This window comes from Nannobrachium achirus (assembly GCF_963921795.1).
Source record: "Nannobrachium achirus genome assembly, chromosome: 16".
Lineage (NCBI taxonomy): Eukaryota > Metazoa > Chordata > Actinopteri > Myctophiformes > Myctophidae > Nannobrachium > Nannobrachium achirus.
The window spans coordinates 35,023,130-35,037,545 of NC_137823.1; the positions used below are offsets into that span (position 1 = coordinate 35,023,130).

At 41.8% G+C, this 14,416-nt stretch overlaps 1 protein-coding gene across 1 annotated transcript in view; it reads left to right on the plus strand.

Annotated features, from left to right (window-relative positions):
• The window catches only part of atad2b (ATPase family AAA domain containing 2B), a gene marked incomplete at its 5' end in the record, with an annotated part of 135,538 nt that overhangs the window by 32,830 nt on the left and 88,292 nt on the right, over positions 1-14,416 (plus strand). Inside the window, one exon of the mRNA XM_080744574.1 lies at positions 1,708-1,893. Within this exon, the coding sequence (XP_080600700.1) occupies positions 1,708-1,893 (186 nt within the window). The remainder of the gene's footprint in view (positions 1-1,707; positions 1,894-14,416) is intronic.

The following is a 14,416-nucleotide window of genomic DNA, read 5'->3' on the forward strand; positions in this document are numbered from 1 at the left end:
GCATTTTGATCTATGGGAGAGATGGAGAGATTGTGGTCGAAAGCACACAATGATGTGTGAATCATACTGTAAGCTTTGCCTCTTGCAGTCACCAGATCTCAAACAAATTGAACACCTACAGCATGGGATATTTTATTCGATTATTTTGATGCTTATGAAAGAGAGCGACTCTTCCTCACGTGACTGAGCATGTCAATGGAGGACGTACAGCAAAGAGCAGTCTGTCAACAAGATGTAGGAACGACAGAGAGAGGTTATATTTTGGTTTGCCGTGCACCAGCTCCTTTTTTCAAAGATGAATGCACACTTGAGAGTTATGTGGTGTAAAAACCATTGGCACTGGTCTATAGAGATGTGGAAAAATGTGATATTGTCAGATGAGTCAACCTTAAAAATATTCTCCAAGTAGAGATGGACTGCTTATAACACTTGCCAAATGATGTGTGAATCATACTGTAAGCTTTGCCTCTTGCAGTCACCAGATCTCAAACAAATTGAACACCTACAGTATGGGATATTTTATACAGATGTGTCATAACACCAAATGAGGGAATATCTTTTGTTAGAACAAGTGTCCAATCCCCCAGTACATTACCTGAGAATTTTACAAACTATGCCAATGTGCATTGAAACTATTAGCTGCCCAAATCTTCATCCTTGGCTGCCTCTTGTGTGCCTCTTGTCGAAGATTCAATCAAATGATATGAGGATGTACTGTAGCTGTAACTGTACACCTCCAAATATTTTTGAAATCTGCAATTTTGCAAGAAGTTCTGATTGGTTGAGCAGGGAAGGATTGAGGTTGGGCCAACACAACAAAACAGAAAACAAACAACTGCAAACATTGAGATATACTGTCTGAGATATACATCATTATAAAGATGACAGAACAGAGACATGAAATGGAGCTGTTTGAAAAGCGACTGGCACAAGGGGTTCGGCAAAAAGAAAACATGAACAACAGTGAGGCTTGAAGGCTCAATCTCTCTATGAAGGCTTCTTGCGTTTGTCTGTTCATTTTGTCTGTTGGTTTGCTGAATGCAACACTGCCCTCTAGTGCACACATGCTTTAGGATGATAAGACAATCATATCAAACCCAAAACAGTGTCTGTACTGTATATATGTGTATATGGCATTTCCTGAAATCCTTTACCTCAGGGGTCTTCAACAGGGGGTCCGGGAACCCTTTGGGGTCCTCAGAGTTACTACAGGGGGGCCTCCAAATCTTTGTGTGATAGAAACCTTTTTTCTCCTTTTTTATATTAACCACTTGAACCCTAGTGTCCACTGTCCATATTCTGAGAACTTGAGCCAAAAATAGCTAATCTACAAGCTCTCAACGCCTCGCAGCGTGAGCTTGTAGATCGGCTATTTTCGGCAAAAAGGTTTGGTGTAGAGGGGAAAAAAGAGCACACTAAGTACATAGTGAAAGGTCAAGTTTATTAAGTATTAGCCTCGGGAACCCAGGCTTTTATTTTGGTGAATTAAGTATTGGCGGTTCAAGTGGTTAAATATCTGAAAACACAAATTGACATGAATCCAAAATACACTGATGATTGTGCTGTCAAACAATGGAAACTATGGAATCTCTGAAAAGTTTGTGGAGGTCCCTGCTTCATCTCTCTCTCAACTAAGGGGTCCTTGGCCTGAAAACATTGAAGACCCCTGCATTACCCATGGTCTGACCCCCTTCTCCCCCCCACCAGGTGTTCAGGGAGGCCCGTCGGAGTGTACCGAGTGTTGTTTTCATGCCTCACGTCTCAGAGTGGTGGGAGGCGGTCAGCGACACGGTGAGGACCACTTTCCTCACGCTGCTGCACGACGTGCCCTCCTTCTGCCCCATCCTCGTCCTCGCCACGGCCGAGACGCACTACACTCAGCTGTCACACGAGGTAGGGGCTCTGGGTCACACAGACACGTGCACACGCAAACACGCACCTTTGAATTCAGAGTGGCTGTGCTGTAAAGAAAACAATCAATCAATCAACAATAAAGTCGTTAAACTGATCTTTGTTGCTGTATTAACTCATTTTGTTGGGGACCCCCCCCCCGGAACCAACTCGAGGACCCCTGGGGGTCCCCAGACCCCACTTTGAGAAGCACTGGGTTAATGGAAACTTATGCACACACATACAGTACCTGCTCATGTACAGTACTTAGAAATACAAATGCATACACAGAAAAACATACAGTACACACATACTCAGTCACTCAGGTCTAAGCTACGTGCACCCATTTGTTTTTATTTGGCCGTCGTCGCTTAATGCTTCACTTACTGTGTGGCTGGATGTTTTCAGGAGGTCTTAAAGGTGACATCGCTACATTTTTATGGTAATAAAAAGAGAGTCATGACATCCATAGAGCTTTAAAGAAAATGCGGAAAAGGGTATTGCTTTTCCCCCAACAAATGATTAGAATAGATTAGATTGTGGGATACTTTGACACACAGACACAAACACGCACGCACGCACGCACGCCGCACACACACACGCACGCACGCACGCACGCACGCACACACACACACACACACACACACACACACACACACACACACACACACACACACACACAGAGCGTGTCACTATCAAGGTCGTTTTCATGTGTTTTGGCTGGATCTCCCTTTCCTGGTTATCTGTCCCTGCTGTCCTCCTCCATCCCTTCACCCCTCTGCTCCTGGATTTATCATTCTCTTTGTCCAAGCCCAGGACTGCTGGGACGGGGTTAAAGCCAGGGGGGGAGGGAGGGGAGGAGGGTGGGGGGAGAGAGAGAGAAATAGACAGAAAGAAGTACACTCCAGTCAGGCAACAGAAGGGCTTTAATTACATCTGGGGGTTGGCAGCCCACTATCTTCACTCCAGGGCGCGCACGCTCACACACACACACACACACACACACACACACGCACACGCACACGCACACACCAAGTATTCTAGCCAAGTATTCCCTGTGTATTTTGTGTATAGTGTGCGTATATTGTGTGTTGTGTGTCCGCTCTGCAGGGTGAGAAGCGGTGGTCGAATCATTTCTCTTTTCCCTCTCTGTTTCTTTTCTTCCCTTAACCTTTATTTTTGTATGCACACACACACACACACACACACACACACACACACACACACACACACACACACACACACACACACACACACACACACACACACACACACACACACACACACACACACAGAGCTGTTTCTTCCGTGTTGTTTTAAGGTGTCAGAAGTCAGCATATTAGTTGATTTCCCTGCTTGCAGCCTTGTATCGACACATCATCCTTTTTGAAGGGATTAAGAAATAAAAGGAAGTGGTTGTGTCACTCACAGGCACAGCCTTTCAACCTTGCATGGCGGAACTCCATCCTGGACTGCCGCCCCGTTGCCCAATGGTTTGGTCTGTGAAAATGCCTCACGTGTCACGTTGTGGCCTTTGGCACTATGACCACCGACTCACTGTGTGTTTGATGCTGCAAATCCAATCAGCTCACCTTCAGACTAGACTAGCCTCCCATTTGAAATTGATTGAAGATTGATTTCTTTGAAACACGCTGCCCGCAATCTCATCGCCATGTTTTGGTGCAGGGTTCAAATGCACAGGCTTAAAGGTCAGTGGGTTCAAGTTGTGTAGTGGTGGCGGATATTGAGTGAGGTGATGTTGAGTCATTTCCCATCGGCGATGTGACTGGTCTGGCTCTGAGGCTGGCTATGGTTATAAGGGTAATGAACAGAACACTCACACATACCGTAAACACAGTTAACATACAACGCAACAGATACATGAGCTCATCCACTGCCAGAGCAATATTTATCTCTGGTACGATCAATCTCACGATCGTTGGTAAAGACGGAGGTTATCTCTGGGCTTCCACAAAAAAGAATACACATTTTTGTCTTCCACTTGGCCCGTTCGTTCTGTAGTTATTTACCATTTAACACAGCATGCCTCGACAAAAATTATACAATTTAGTTTTGTTTCGTTTTTTTACCCTTTTAACTTGTTTTGTGACCCAAGTGACTTTGGGTATTTAGAATAGTGTTATATAAATTGTATGTATTATTATTTCAAGATTTTGCAGAAAATCTTGAAACAAATCGGTGGACTTGTACTCCAAAATTGGGATCGGCATCGGACCCAAAAAATATGGCATTGTTCGCACTTTAGTAACATTGGTTCAGTGCCATTGCTGATTCAGAGAGGGAGAGAGAGGTGTTTGTAGACTGTTGAGGATGAGAAAGGATTTCTTCTCACGCTGTCGAAAATGGGTGCCAGTGACTAGCGTCTCATTTGGCTTAATTTCTAAAGGCAGCATCGTCACGAGTGTTTTTCCTTTGAAGGAGTTTGTTAAGCCCACCTCAAGATTGATCCGACATCCTGGGTTTGTACGGGTGAGGTCTGGGGAGAGGCGTTTTGGAGCTGATTCGCGTGCACAGATACACGGCACGGTCCAGGGTGCTTTAAGCGATCTGGCCATGTCCGCAAGTGTTGTTTGGCTCTCTGGCACAAACAACTCAGTGACAGCTGTTGCCTCAGCTCCAAACCTCAGCAGGGAAAGGCTGTGTCCCTCCCCTGCCAAAAGTGACTCTATAAGCCTGGGCCCCAACTACAAAGACTCCCTTCCCTCAACATCCTCTCTCCCTGTCTCCTTAGAACAGCTTCCTTTTTCGTGGGATAGAGATTTATATAGAAGAACGTGTACAGTAATAGTGCACACCAGTGAGTGAAAAGGTGATATCTAGAGAGTGGCGTGTCAGTCTCGACTTTCTGATGCTTTGTCTTTACAATAAATCAAATTATGGATCTGAATGACATATGGTGCATCATCACAACACATTAGTAGTCTGGTGGCACTGTGTTTTTCATCTACTATGCAGCTTCCTTTTTTTGGACCTTTTTTTGTGTGCAAATTTAATATGCATTTGCTTAAGTCCTCATTTGTGTCTGAGATGAATGTTAATGCTGATTTATGCTTCTTATTGTGCTTCAATACAAGTGCTGCCCTCCTGGGTGAAAATGTTCTGCAGGATTTAGCCCTCATACTGGAAACCTCTGAAATACTGAATTGGTTATAAAATGAGGCTATTATAGGGATATTTCACTGTCATTACTAGTAGACAGTGTTAGTAAAGGGATAGAGCATCAGCTTAAGCCTGATTTATGCTTTGTCATACCATACGTCTATACCACAGTGTTGCTTGGCAACAAAATGTCCACATTGTTTGACTTGTATCTCTTTCTTTTAATCACTTTTATACCTGTGCACAAATTCTAATGTGACCAGTTTCAGTGGCGGCAGTTTAGTATGGAGGAAGTTTGATTGCACTCCAGTAGAACTTCCTTACTGCATGTTCTCTGATGTCATTCAACCTACACAGTATCTTTGAGGGTCTGACTGAGGGTCTCTCGGAAGATAAGAATAGCCCCCCTAGTGTGACGCCATGTCTTCTGCCAGGGACCACAGAGGTGATCTGTGGTTGTATGTGTGTGTGCATGTCTGAGTGCATGCCAGCAATGACCAGCTACCTCCTTGAGTGTTTCAACATTGAAGGCAATAAGGCATTGAACATTTTACAAAAATGTCTTCAAAATAATAGGCTGGCGAGTGCTCATTTATAAGCATGAAAATGTATCAAAAGATTCACTTGCTCTTGATCGAAAACTCAACTCTACAATTAACATGCAATATTTTCCATGGTTTTTATCTGGTGTAAACCAGATCATTAAAGAGATCATTTTCTGCCGAGACATTCAGGCGACCTAGGCGACCTATTTGCCGATTGGCTGTCCAATGTCACATGGTCACCGAGCTAGATTCATGATTGGAAGCGGCCCTCCAAACGATGGGATGGGGGGTACTGCATTAGGGCCAATAGCAGGGGACTTTCGCTCCTCCAAGCTATGGAATCCTAGACTGGTGTAATGAAATATTTTGTCCAGCAGGGAGCACCATTCCTTCACACTTCACAGGTCAGGCCCTAGAACTCTATGGTCAGGCCCTGTGGTCACACATTTCTGGACACCAATATCTGTGTAACATCCATGCATTTATACAACTGCGAGTCTGCCGCTGCGTGCTTGATTTGGCTGTACACGCTGACTTGTTCATCAGGATTCAGGAAACATGCTCCCTCGTCGATTGGATTTTACAAAACAGACCCGCGTCGTCACATTGAATCCTGTTTAAGAAGAGCTTAAAACACAACTTTCTAATGTTACATTGATGACGTGAGGAACGCTAAAGTCGTCTTGGTTACATAGTAGGCTATGCGAAAATAACAAAGCTCAGAGTCGCAAATTCAATGATCGCTGCATCAGCACACACAAAACACGGGCGTGAGAGAAGTAAATGAATGAAATGGACATCACGTTTAGCCGATTCAACGATTCCAAAAGTCATACGATTGGAAGTTATTGCTACATGCGGCTACATGCGTCTCATGCTGGTTTTGTTAGGCAACAGCCAGGGTCCAGGGAGTGCACAGAATTTTAGAGAGGCATGGGCTGACATTTCTAAAAGGGCCTTTTCATACGGATAAAAGTTAAGGGCTCAAGCCCCTTTTGCTGTATGTGCGCACGTGCCTGGCGACCAGCGCGTCACATTACAGACTTATCATTTCAATCCGTTTCTTTGCAAAAACACATTTCTTCAGTGGTGAAAGTGAGCCGGAACGGCCGGAACCCCCGTTCCGTTAAAACATTTGGGGCCGGAACGGAGTTCCGTTAAGACGAGGAGAAGCCAGCTGTCAAAATCCCATGTTAAATAACCTTCCACAAATGCACGTCCAGGAAGAAAACAATAGCCTATACCAAAGTCAGATTAACATACAGTAGGCTACACAAGTGTTACTAGTTAGGCTAAATTTTCTGATAAAGTGCTTCTAAATTATTCCCGTGGGTTTGTGTAGGTCAGTGTGATCCATTTCTGTTCGCGTTTCAGTGTTTGTTTGACACGGAGCGAATAGAGGTGGGACGTTCGCGAACGAGTCGAGTCTTTTGAGCGGCTCTTTGAAATGAACGATAGGATTCGGTTCACAGTAGGGAGCCGTTCCTTTCTAATGAACAGTGGCCGTCTTTTGAACGGCTCTTTGAAAGGAACGGATCCCAGAGATCCGGCTCACTTCAAAGAGCCATAAATCCCATCTCTAGGAGGACTCGCTGTGTCTGTGCCTGCATGGATGCTATTCTGCATGTGTAGTGGAGTAGAATTAAAAGTATTGGAAATACTCCAGTAAAGTAGGCTAGGCTATACTTAAAACCTGTACTTAAATACACTACTTTAGTAAATGTACTTAGTTTACTTTAGATAACTGGTTATAATAATATTAATAATAATATGTGTAATAATATAATAAATATAATAATAATATATAGATGCTTACCCTTCTGTATGGAACAATGAACAATATGAACAATATGAAGAGGCTTATTATAGATATTTCATTTAGGATTTCAATCATGTTTCATGTTACAGTAAGTGTAATGCCATTGCCTAATTCAGGTGTAGGACCTGTAGTGTTTTTATTGTGTGTAGGCCTATAACTGTTCCAAAATGCAGTTTTCTATGCATTTCAGGGGTTTTGGGGGGTTAGAGCTAACTGGTTATAATAATATTAATAATAATATGTGTAATATATAATAATATATGCCGTTGCCTAATTCAGGTGTAGGACCTGTAGTGTTTTTATTGTGTGTAGGCCTATAACTGTTCCAAAATGCAGTTTTCTATGCATTTCAGGGGTTTTGGGGGGTTAGAGCCTCCCAATTTTTTTATGACAGTTCCGGCAAGAATTTCAAACCACTTTCACCCCTGGAAAACATTTGTATTCTTGTTTCTCCCAGTGTTATGGTTTTTAATGTGTAAATATAGCACTTTATTATGGGGAAAAACGTGTGTAGGCCTATTTTCCTTTTTTAAATCGCTAAAATAGCGCATTTTTGAACACATTTCCTTAACTGATAAGGCCTGACGGTTATCGGTTAAGAAAAAATCTCCATTTGGCCATCCCTAGACATATAGCCTACAGTAAGTTAGAACATTATGAAATATACATGAGAAAGAACACCAACACTAACTTCAACACACCAATACACCAGATTTTAAATTGACTGTGTGTCGATTCTTGTTAATGGTTCTCTTGATTTCTTTCTGGCTTCATTCTGGCATTTACTGAATTTTTATAATATTTGGAAACTGTGATGTTAGTGGGTTCTCTAAGACATTTGTGGACGCTGTGGCTGTTTTTTAAGCCAGGCATCAATTCAAGAAGTCATTCAGTTGAACAACAACTCGTTGCTAATGCTTACGGCTTTGAACTCCAGAAGTTAGAATTATCTAAAGGCCCCTTTACATTTACACAAGGCGATTTCGGCTCCGATTAGATATCGTTCTGGATTTTATGACCTCCCCGAAAATGTTGCGAGTTCAGACACAAACTCGCGCTTGGTTTGAAAACTACTCTGAGACGATCCGAGTATGTTAATAGCCTTTTTATGACCCTCCCCACGAAAGTATCAATGTTGCAATATAGAAATACTCTGTTACAGGTATAAGTTGGAAATTTAAAATGTACTTGAGTAAAAGTACAAAAGTATTAGCGTCAAAATATACTTAAACATAAAAGTTCAAAATGTTTGAAAATAGCCGATCTACAAGCCTAAACGACGAGTTGTGAGCTTGTAAATCATCTATTTTCTAATAGCCTAGGTATAAAATAGGGCTAAAGTGGTTAACGTATGTTTTATAATATTATAATTTATATCTGAAACTATTATTATTAAAGTTTTCAAATAAATGTAGTGGAGTAAAAGTAAAAGTATTGGAAATTGGAAATACTCAAGTACAAATACCTCAAAATTGTACTTAAAGGAGTAGTTCACCACTTTTCAACCTGCCTTCATATAATTGGTCCTCACTAATGTTCATGATAAAATATCACAATGTTTTTCTACTCGGTCCAAGTCTCCTGGGAGAGCTGTGGGAAGTTCAGAATCCATCGTCTTGTGACATCATCATTTTCCCAAAAAAAATAATCAATATTTTTGAAAAAAATATTTCGATTTTTATTATCGCGAGAACAATGGCTTCCACTTTAAAATTGCAACTTTTCAGGAATAGAAAGCCTGCAGTTTCTATAAGCTGGATTGGCAATCGATGATGTCACAAGACGATGGTTTTCTGACCGGCCCACAGCCCTCCTCTGAGAAAAAGAAAAAAAGCTATTTTTGAGTGAGGACCAATTATATGAACATAGGTTGAAAAGTGGTGGAGTGCCCCTTTAAGTACAGTACTTAACACTTATGTTGCAATGATTTTTTCTCTTCAATGTCTCGCGTTGCCATGGTTACCATAGACTTCCATGTAATTGTGCAATTGTGTAAAAAGTGCACGCCCATGCCTAGATGATGCACCACGTGTGTAGATGCTGTTCACAGCTTTCAAACAAAAAAATCCGCTTGGAAATCCGTTCAGGCATTCATGATTTATGGGCCATTATGTTTTCTTCAGATGTAAACAAACATGGCTGCCATGTTTGAAAGAATGGGTTGGTATGGGGGTTAAACATGCAATTTCGCGATCGCGATCATGCCTAATACATTTCTGGAGGTCCAAATTTTTTTTTTGAATTTGCTTTTTTTTTTTCAAAAACGGCCCAAACTCGGGAAACTCGGGGTTGGCACAGTGTTGGTATCAATACAAACTCGGGAAACTCTGGGTTGGCACCAGATGTGTTAAGTAAATGCACGTAGTTACTACCACTGCACATACATAAACACAGACAACTTTCTTTCCTCGCTCCGTTCCAGCACAGAGGATTTGTTACCTAGCAGAGCAGGGGCCCAGTGTGGCTTAGGTGTTGTACTGCTGTGCTCCACTGATCCTAGGCCAGACAGACAGACAGAACACCCACCTGCCTCCTTCCTCTTCATGAATTACAACCTTCCATTTGCCCCTGCCTCATCTCTCCACCCCTCCCTATCTGCCATGATCTTGTTTCCAGCCTTTTCTTTATCACCCCCCCCCCCCCCCCATTACATCAGATTCAATCTGGAGTCGGACAGAATAAAATCATTACCTTGTGTTCACTACTAGACACTTACATCCCAAAAAGGGAATTCTTTGCCTGCTTTCCCTCCCATTTCCTACCGAGGGGAGTCCGAGGACTCAACGAAGAGGAGGGGGGGTGGATTGAAACGTCTGGAAAAGAGGGAGAGAACAAAAAGGGAGAGGGAGGAAGAACAAACTTGTCAAGGAGAAAAGGAGTTGATCGATGTGAAATGCACAATGGGGAAATGGGAGGGTAGAAAAGGGAGAGTGGGAGCTTAGTCAGCATCCCTGCCTCCCTCTGGACGAGCCTTCAGCTTCATCACAGTCTGAACCGGGAACTTTGAACTTGCGCTCTTTGCCCCAGAGCAGACAGCACTCTGGAAATCAACCTTCACCACTGACACAATGAGCAGATAAGCAAGGAAGATGGAGAGGAAAGGTTAATTGTCAAGGGTCTTTGTATGAGTAATGCATGGTAATCCTTTTTTCTTTTTTGAAGCAGTGAAAGCCGCTTCCAAAGAGTGGCTTTGTGTGTCCCACGCCCATATATGGTCATTTCAGTCCAGAAAGAACAGGTTTTTTCAAAAACAAAATGTGTGTTTAATGTCCATATATGGTCATCTCAGTCCAGAATGAACAGGTTTTTTCAAAAACACAATGTATGTCACCTCATGTCCATATATGGTCACTCCAGTCCAGAATGAACAGGTTTTTTCTGTCCCGTACGTCCAGAATATCAGTCCAGAATGAATAGGCTTTTTCAAAAAGCAAAATGTGTGTCCCATGTCCATATATGTCCATATATGGCCATTTCAGTTCAGAATGAACAGGTTTTATCTGTCCTGTCCCGTCCGTCCGTCCGTCCGTCCGTACGTACGTCCGTCCGTCCGTACGTATGTGTGTAGTGTCCGTCCCGGTCTGATGATTGGATACTTTGAGGATTGGTCAAGCTTCACATGACAATTCGGCCCTCCAGATAAAACCATTAATTCATTCAGAATATAAAGAATGTATAGATCACAGAGTTCATAACTCTAGAACACATAGAACCAAGGTTTGATTTATTTTTTTTACAAATGGAAACTTCTGATATTGATATACTTTTTTGTACGTCAAATAGTGAAAATGGCCAAACTACAAGCTTGTAATGCTTTTAGAAGATCTCTGCGGTTAAGATTCAATTTATGAGGCAAGGCAAGTTTATTTTTTCTACGTCTTTCAGCAACTCAAGGTTAAATATGTTTCCTCAATTTGTCTCCCTCATTCGTTTCTAGAAATAAATACAGATAAATAATAGGGAGGTATACTGTTGCGTTTTATAATTGAGGAAGGTTAGAGCATAATATGCAACATATTATGTTACAGCATTGAGAGGTATTGAATGTCAACACTAGGTCTATAAATATTCTGATATCATTTAGGTATCACAACTACTTTGGACCTCCATCCGAGCACCAGTACCAGAAAACATCCTGCTCATTTATGCCAAATGATGAGCTGGGAGGGGAGGGAGATGCAGTAGGAGAATTCTTCTTGAGACTTATGAATGAATGATTATTTGTTGGAAAAAGTGTCACCAAGTACTGTGATAAGTACCGCATTAACTCTGAAATGGGTACAATGGGAATTGCATATAAAAGGGGCATTCGTTCCCAATGGGCATTATGAAAAGCATAAATAAAGCATGAAAGCATAGACAAACAGAGGTTGACACTAACGGTTGCCCGACTGCCCGTGGCAAGTAAATAAAACGTGCGGGCATGTGGAGTTTGCTTTCAGGTTGCCCAACGGGCAAGTGCATTCTGTCTTCATTAAATATTGTTTATTTATGAAAAACAATGCTGCCTTTTTGTAATTAGCAGTTGCACTCATTCTGTTTTTCAAATTGAAAAAAATTGAAGTTATCAATTGGATTAGTTCTACAAGCGCAAATTTTACCTATCATTTTACAATGGACTATTTACTTTTCGACAAACTGCCAGCACTTATTTTCACGCATATTTTTCATGTTATAAACCTGATTTGTATGAGTCAGTGAGACTGAATGGAGATGCCGTAATCTAAACATTTCAATATACCGTAAGTAGTTGTAAAAATGCATTTCAGGGCGTATCAGGCACTGACCTAGGGGTTAAACCACTCTATTCTAGCACCCCCTCTGGCCATGGAACAAATCCCACTTTCTTCTCTGCGCCATGTCCCTCTCAGCTTCCCACCATGTGTCTCATTACAGAAAAACCGTATGGGGTAAGGGCTAACCAATCTCCTTCTGTGGGTAAATGAGGTTCATGTTGTGTACAGTATGTTCCCGTAGCATTCAAATGGTATCTATTAACATACTTAACCTGCTGTATGACTGCAGAATTCGTTTGTGCAGCTGCGCAAATAAAGGCTAAAACATGTGCACACTCTTTGAATGCTAAGCAATGGGCCATGGTAGATACGTCCTGTGATTAGACTGATATTCTTTTATAATGACTCACACAATTATGTTGTTACTTTTTTATGTTATTATTAATTTCTTTCATAAAACTGTTAGGATTTAGAATCAGCTTCAGGTCTAAATGGGCTAGGCAGGGCTTTGTCTGTGGATCCCTGTGTGCACTGAAATCCTCATGCGTTTTCCCTGAGAGCAGCAGTGACTGGTTTTGGCTCTTATTTTGGTCTTGGTTCTCCCATTGACGCCATTATTTGTGTCGACCTTATGTTTTATTTATATCAAGAATCGACACAAAATATATATATATTTTATAAACGACTACATCGATGAGGCTGATTAACAGCCTGGTGTATATTGGGGATTTACAATACTGATCTACAAGCTCACAATGTTTCTTCAGCATGTAGATCAGAAATATTTTTGCTATTTTCACTATTCTTTTAAAACCATGTTTTCAAGAAAAAAGAAACTAATAAAAACTATGATTTGGTTATTTTGTATAATCAATCAAATCAATTAGTTAGATTGAATGTTGCACCCCTAAAAATAATAATAATCAGATCTCGGATAGCAGATTATTCTCTGTGTGTCTATTGATTCCAGCCTGGTATTTGACTGATAAAGTGACAGATAGTCTGTAGGTCTGTTTCATTCCACAAGTAATTCCAAGTTCAAGCCTCGACTTCTTTCAAGCGGGAGCTTTGGGCTGCAAGCAGCAAGGCATAAAAAAAAACAAAAAAGAAAACAATGCAAGCTCACAATAGATGAAAGAAAAAGGCATTAAAGCTATTAGATGAAGTTCTAGCACTTGGCTTATACTTGTCCCCCCTGAGAGACAGTCTGTTCCTCCTAGAGAGAAGAGTCTTCCTCTGCCTTAATGGCACTCAGTATGCTGACGCGTGTGTTTGTGTGAGTGGGATACATGGAGAGAGGGGCAGGCGGAGATGCACAGAGCAGTGAGAGGAAGATAATAAAGGCAGAATCAAAGAGAGGAACAGAGGGAGAAACATTATCCTAGTTTGCGCTGGTCTCACAGTAGATGTTAATAGAGATGTATGATCATTGGTCACAGTACTCCCAGTCAATAACCGAGGAATGTAGATAGGAGCGCTTGATTTGACACAGTGGGCGCTCCGAATCAGATGAGATTAGATTATGTTTTCAGTATCGCTGAATTAGACCATTATTTCTCCTGGAAACTAAAATGAGACATGCCGTGATGTACGGTTAATTGTTTAATCGGCGCCACCTGAGCCCCTTTTCTCGGGAACTTTTTTTCTTTTCTGGTTAGCTGAGGTTCAACCTCGGGTCATGTCAGTTCTGCTAAAAATCCTGTTGAATTTAATTCCACTGTAGAGGCTGAATGTATGAAGGTTTGAGTACTGCAAACAATACTAATATCTATGCTTTTGATCTGGAGTAAAGCTCTTACCCCCTCACTCATTCTCTCTTTGACTCAGACTCGCTTCCCTTTTTTCTTGTATTCTGTCTTTCTCCATTTCTGACACACACACACACACACACACACACACACACACACACACACACACACACACACACACACACACACACACACACACACACACATACACAGTACAACACTTGAGTATTTTGGCAGACTCTCTCTACACTCCTTACTTTATATATCCTGGAGGCAACAACTGCAGAATGTAAAGCCCATCCATCCAGAACACTGATACTTCTATTGTCCTGGGTGTCTATGTGTTGGATTATTCATCATTAACAACAACAACCGGCAGCAACAGACTTCACTGAGAAAGAAACTGAAATGGGGGCCTGTCAAAAAAAAGTTTCCAAAAAGTTTAACCGGAGACAAGTAACTTAAAGCTCTGCTAACTTCTCTTGTAGAGGGATGGGAGAAATGGTGAGCGAGAGAGAAAGCGATATAGGCAGGGGGAACAAGGTTTAGAGAGAGAGA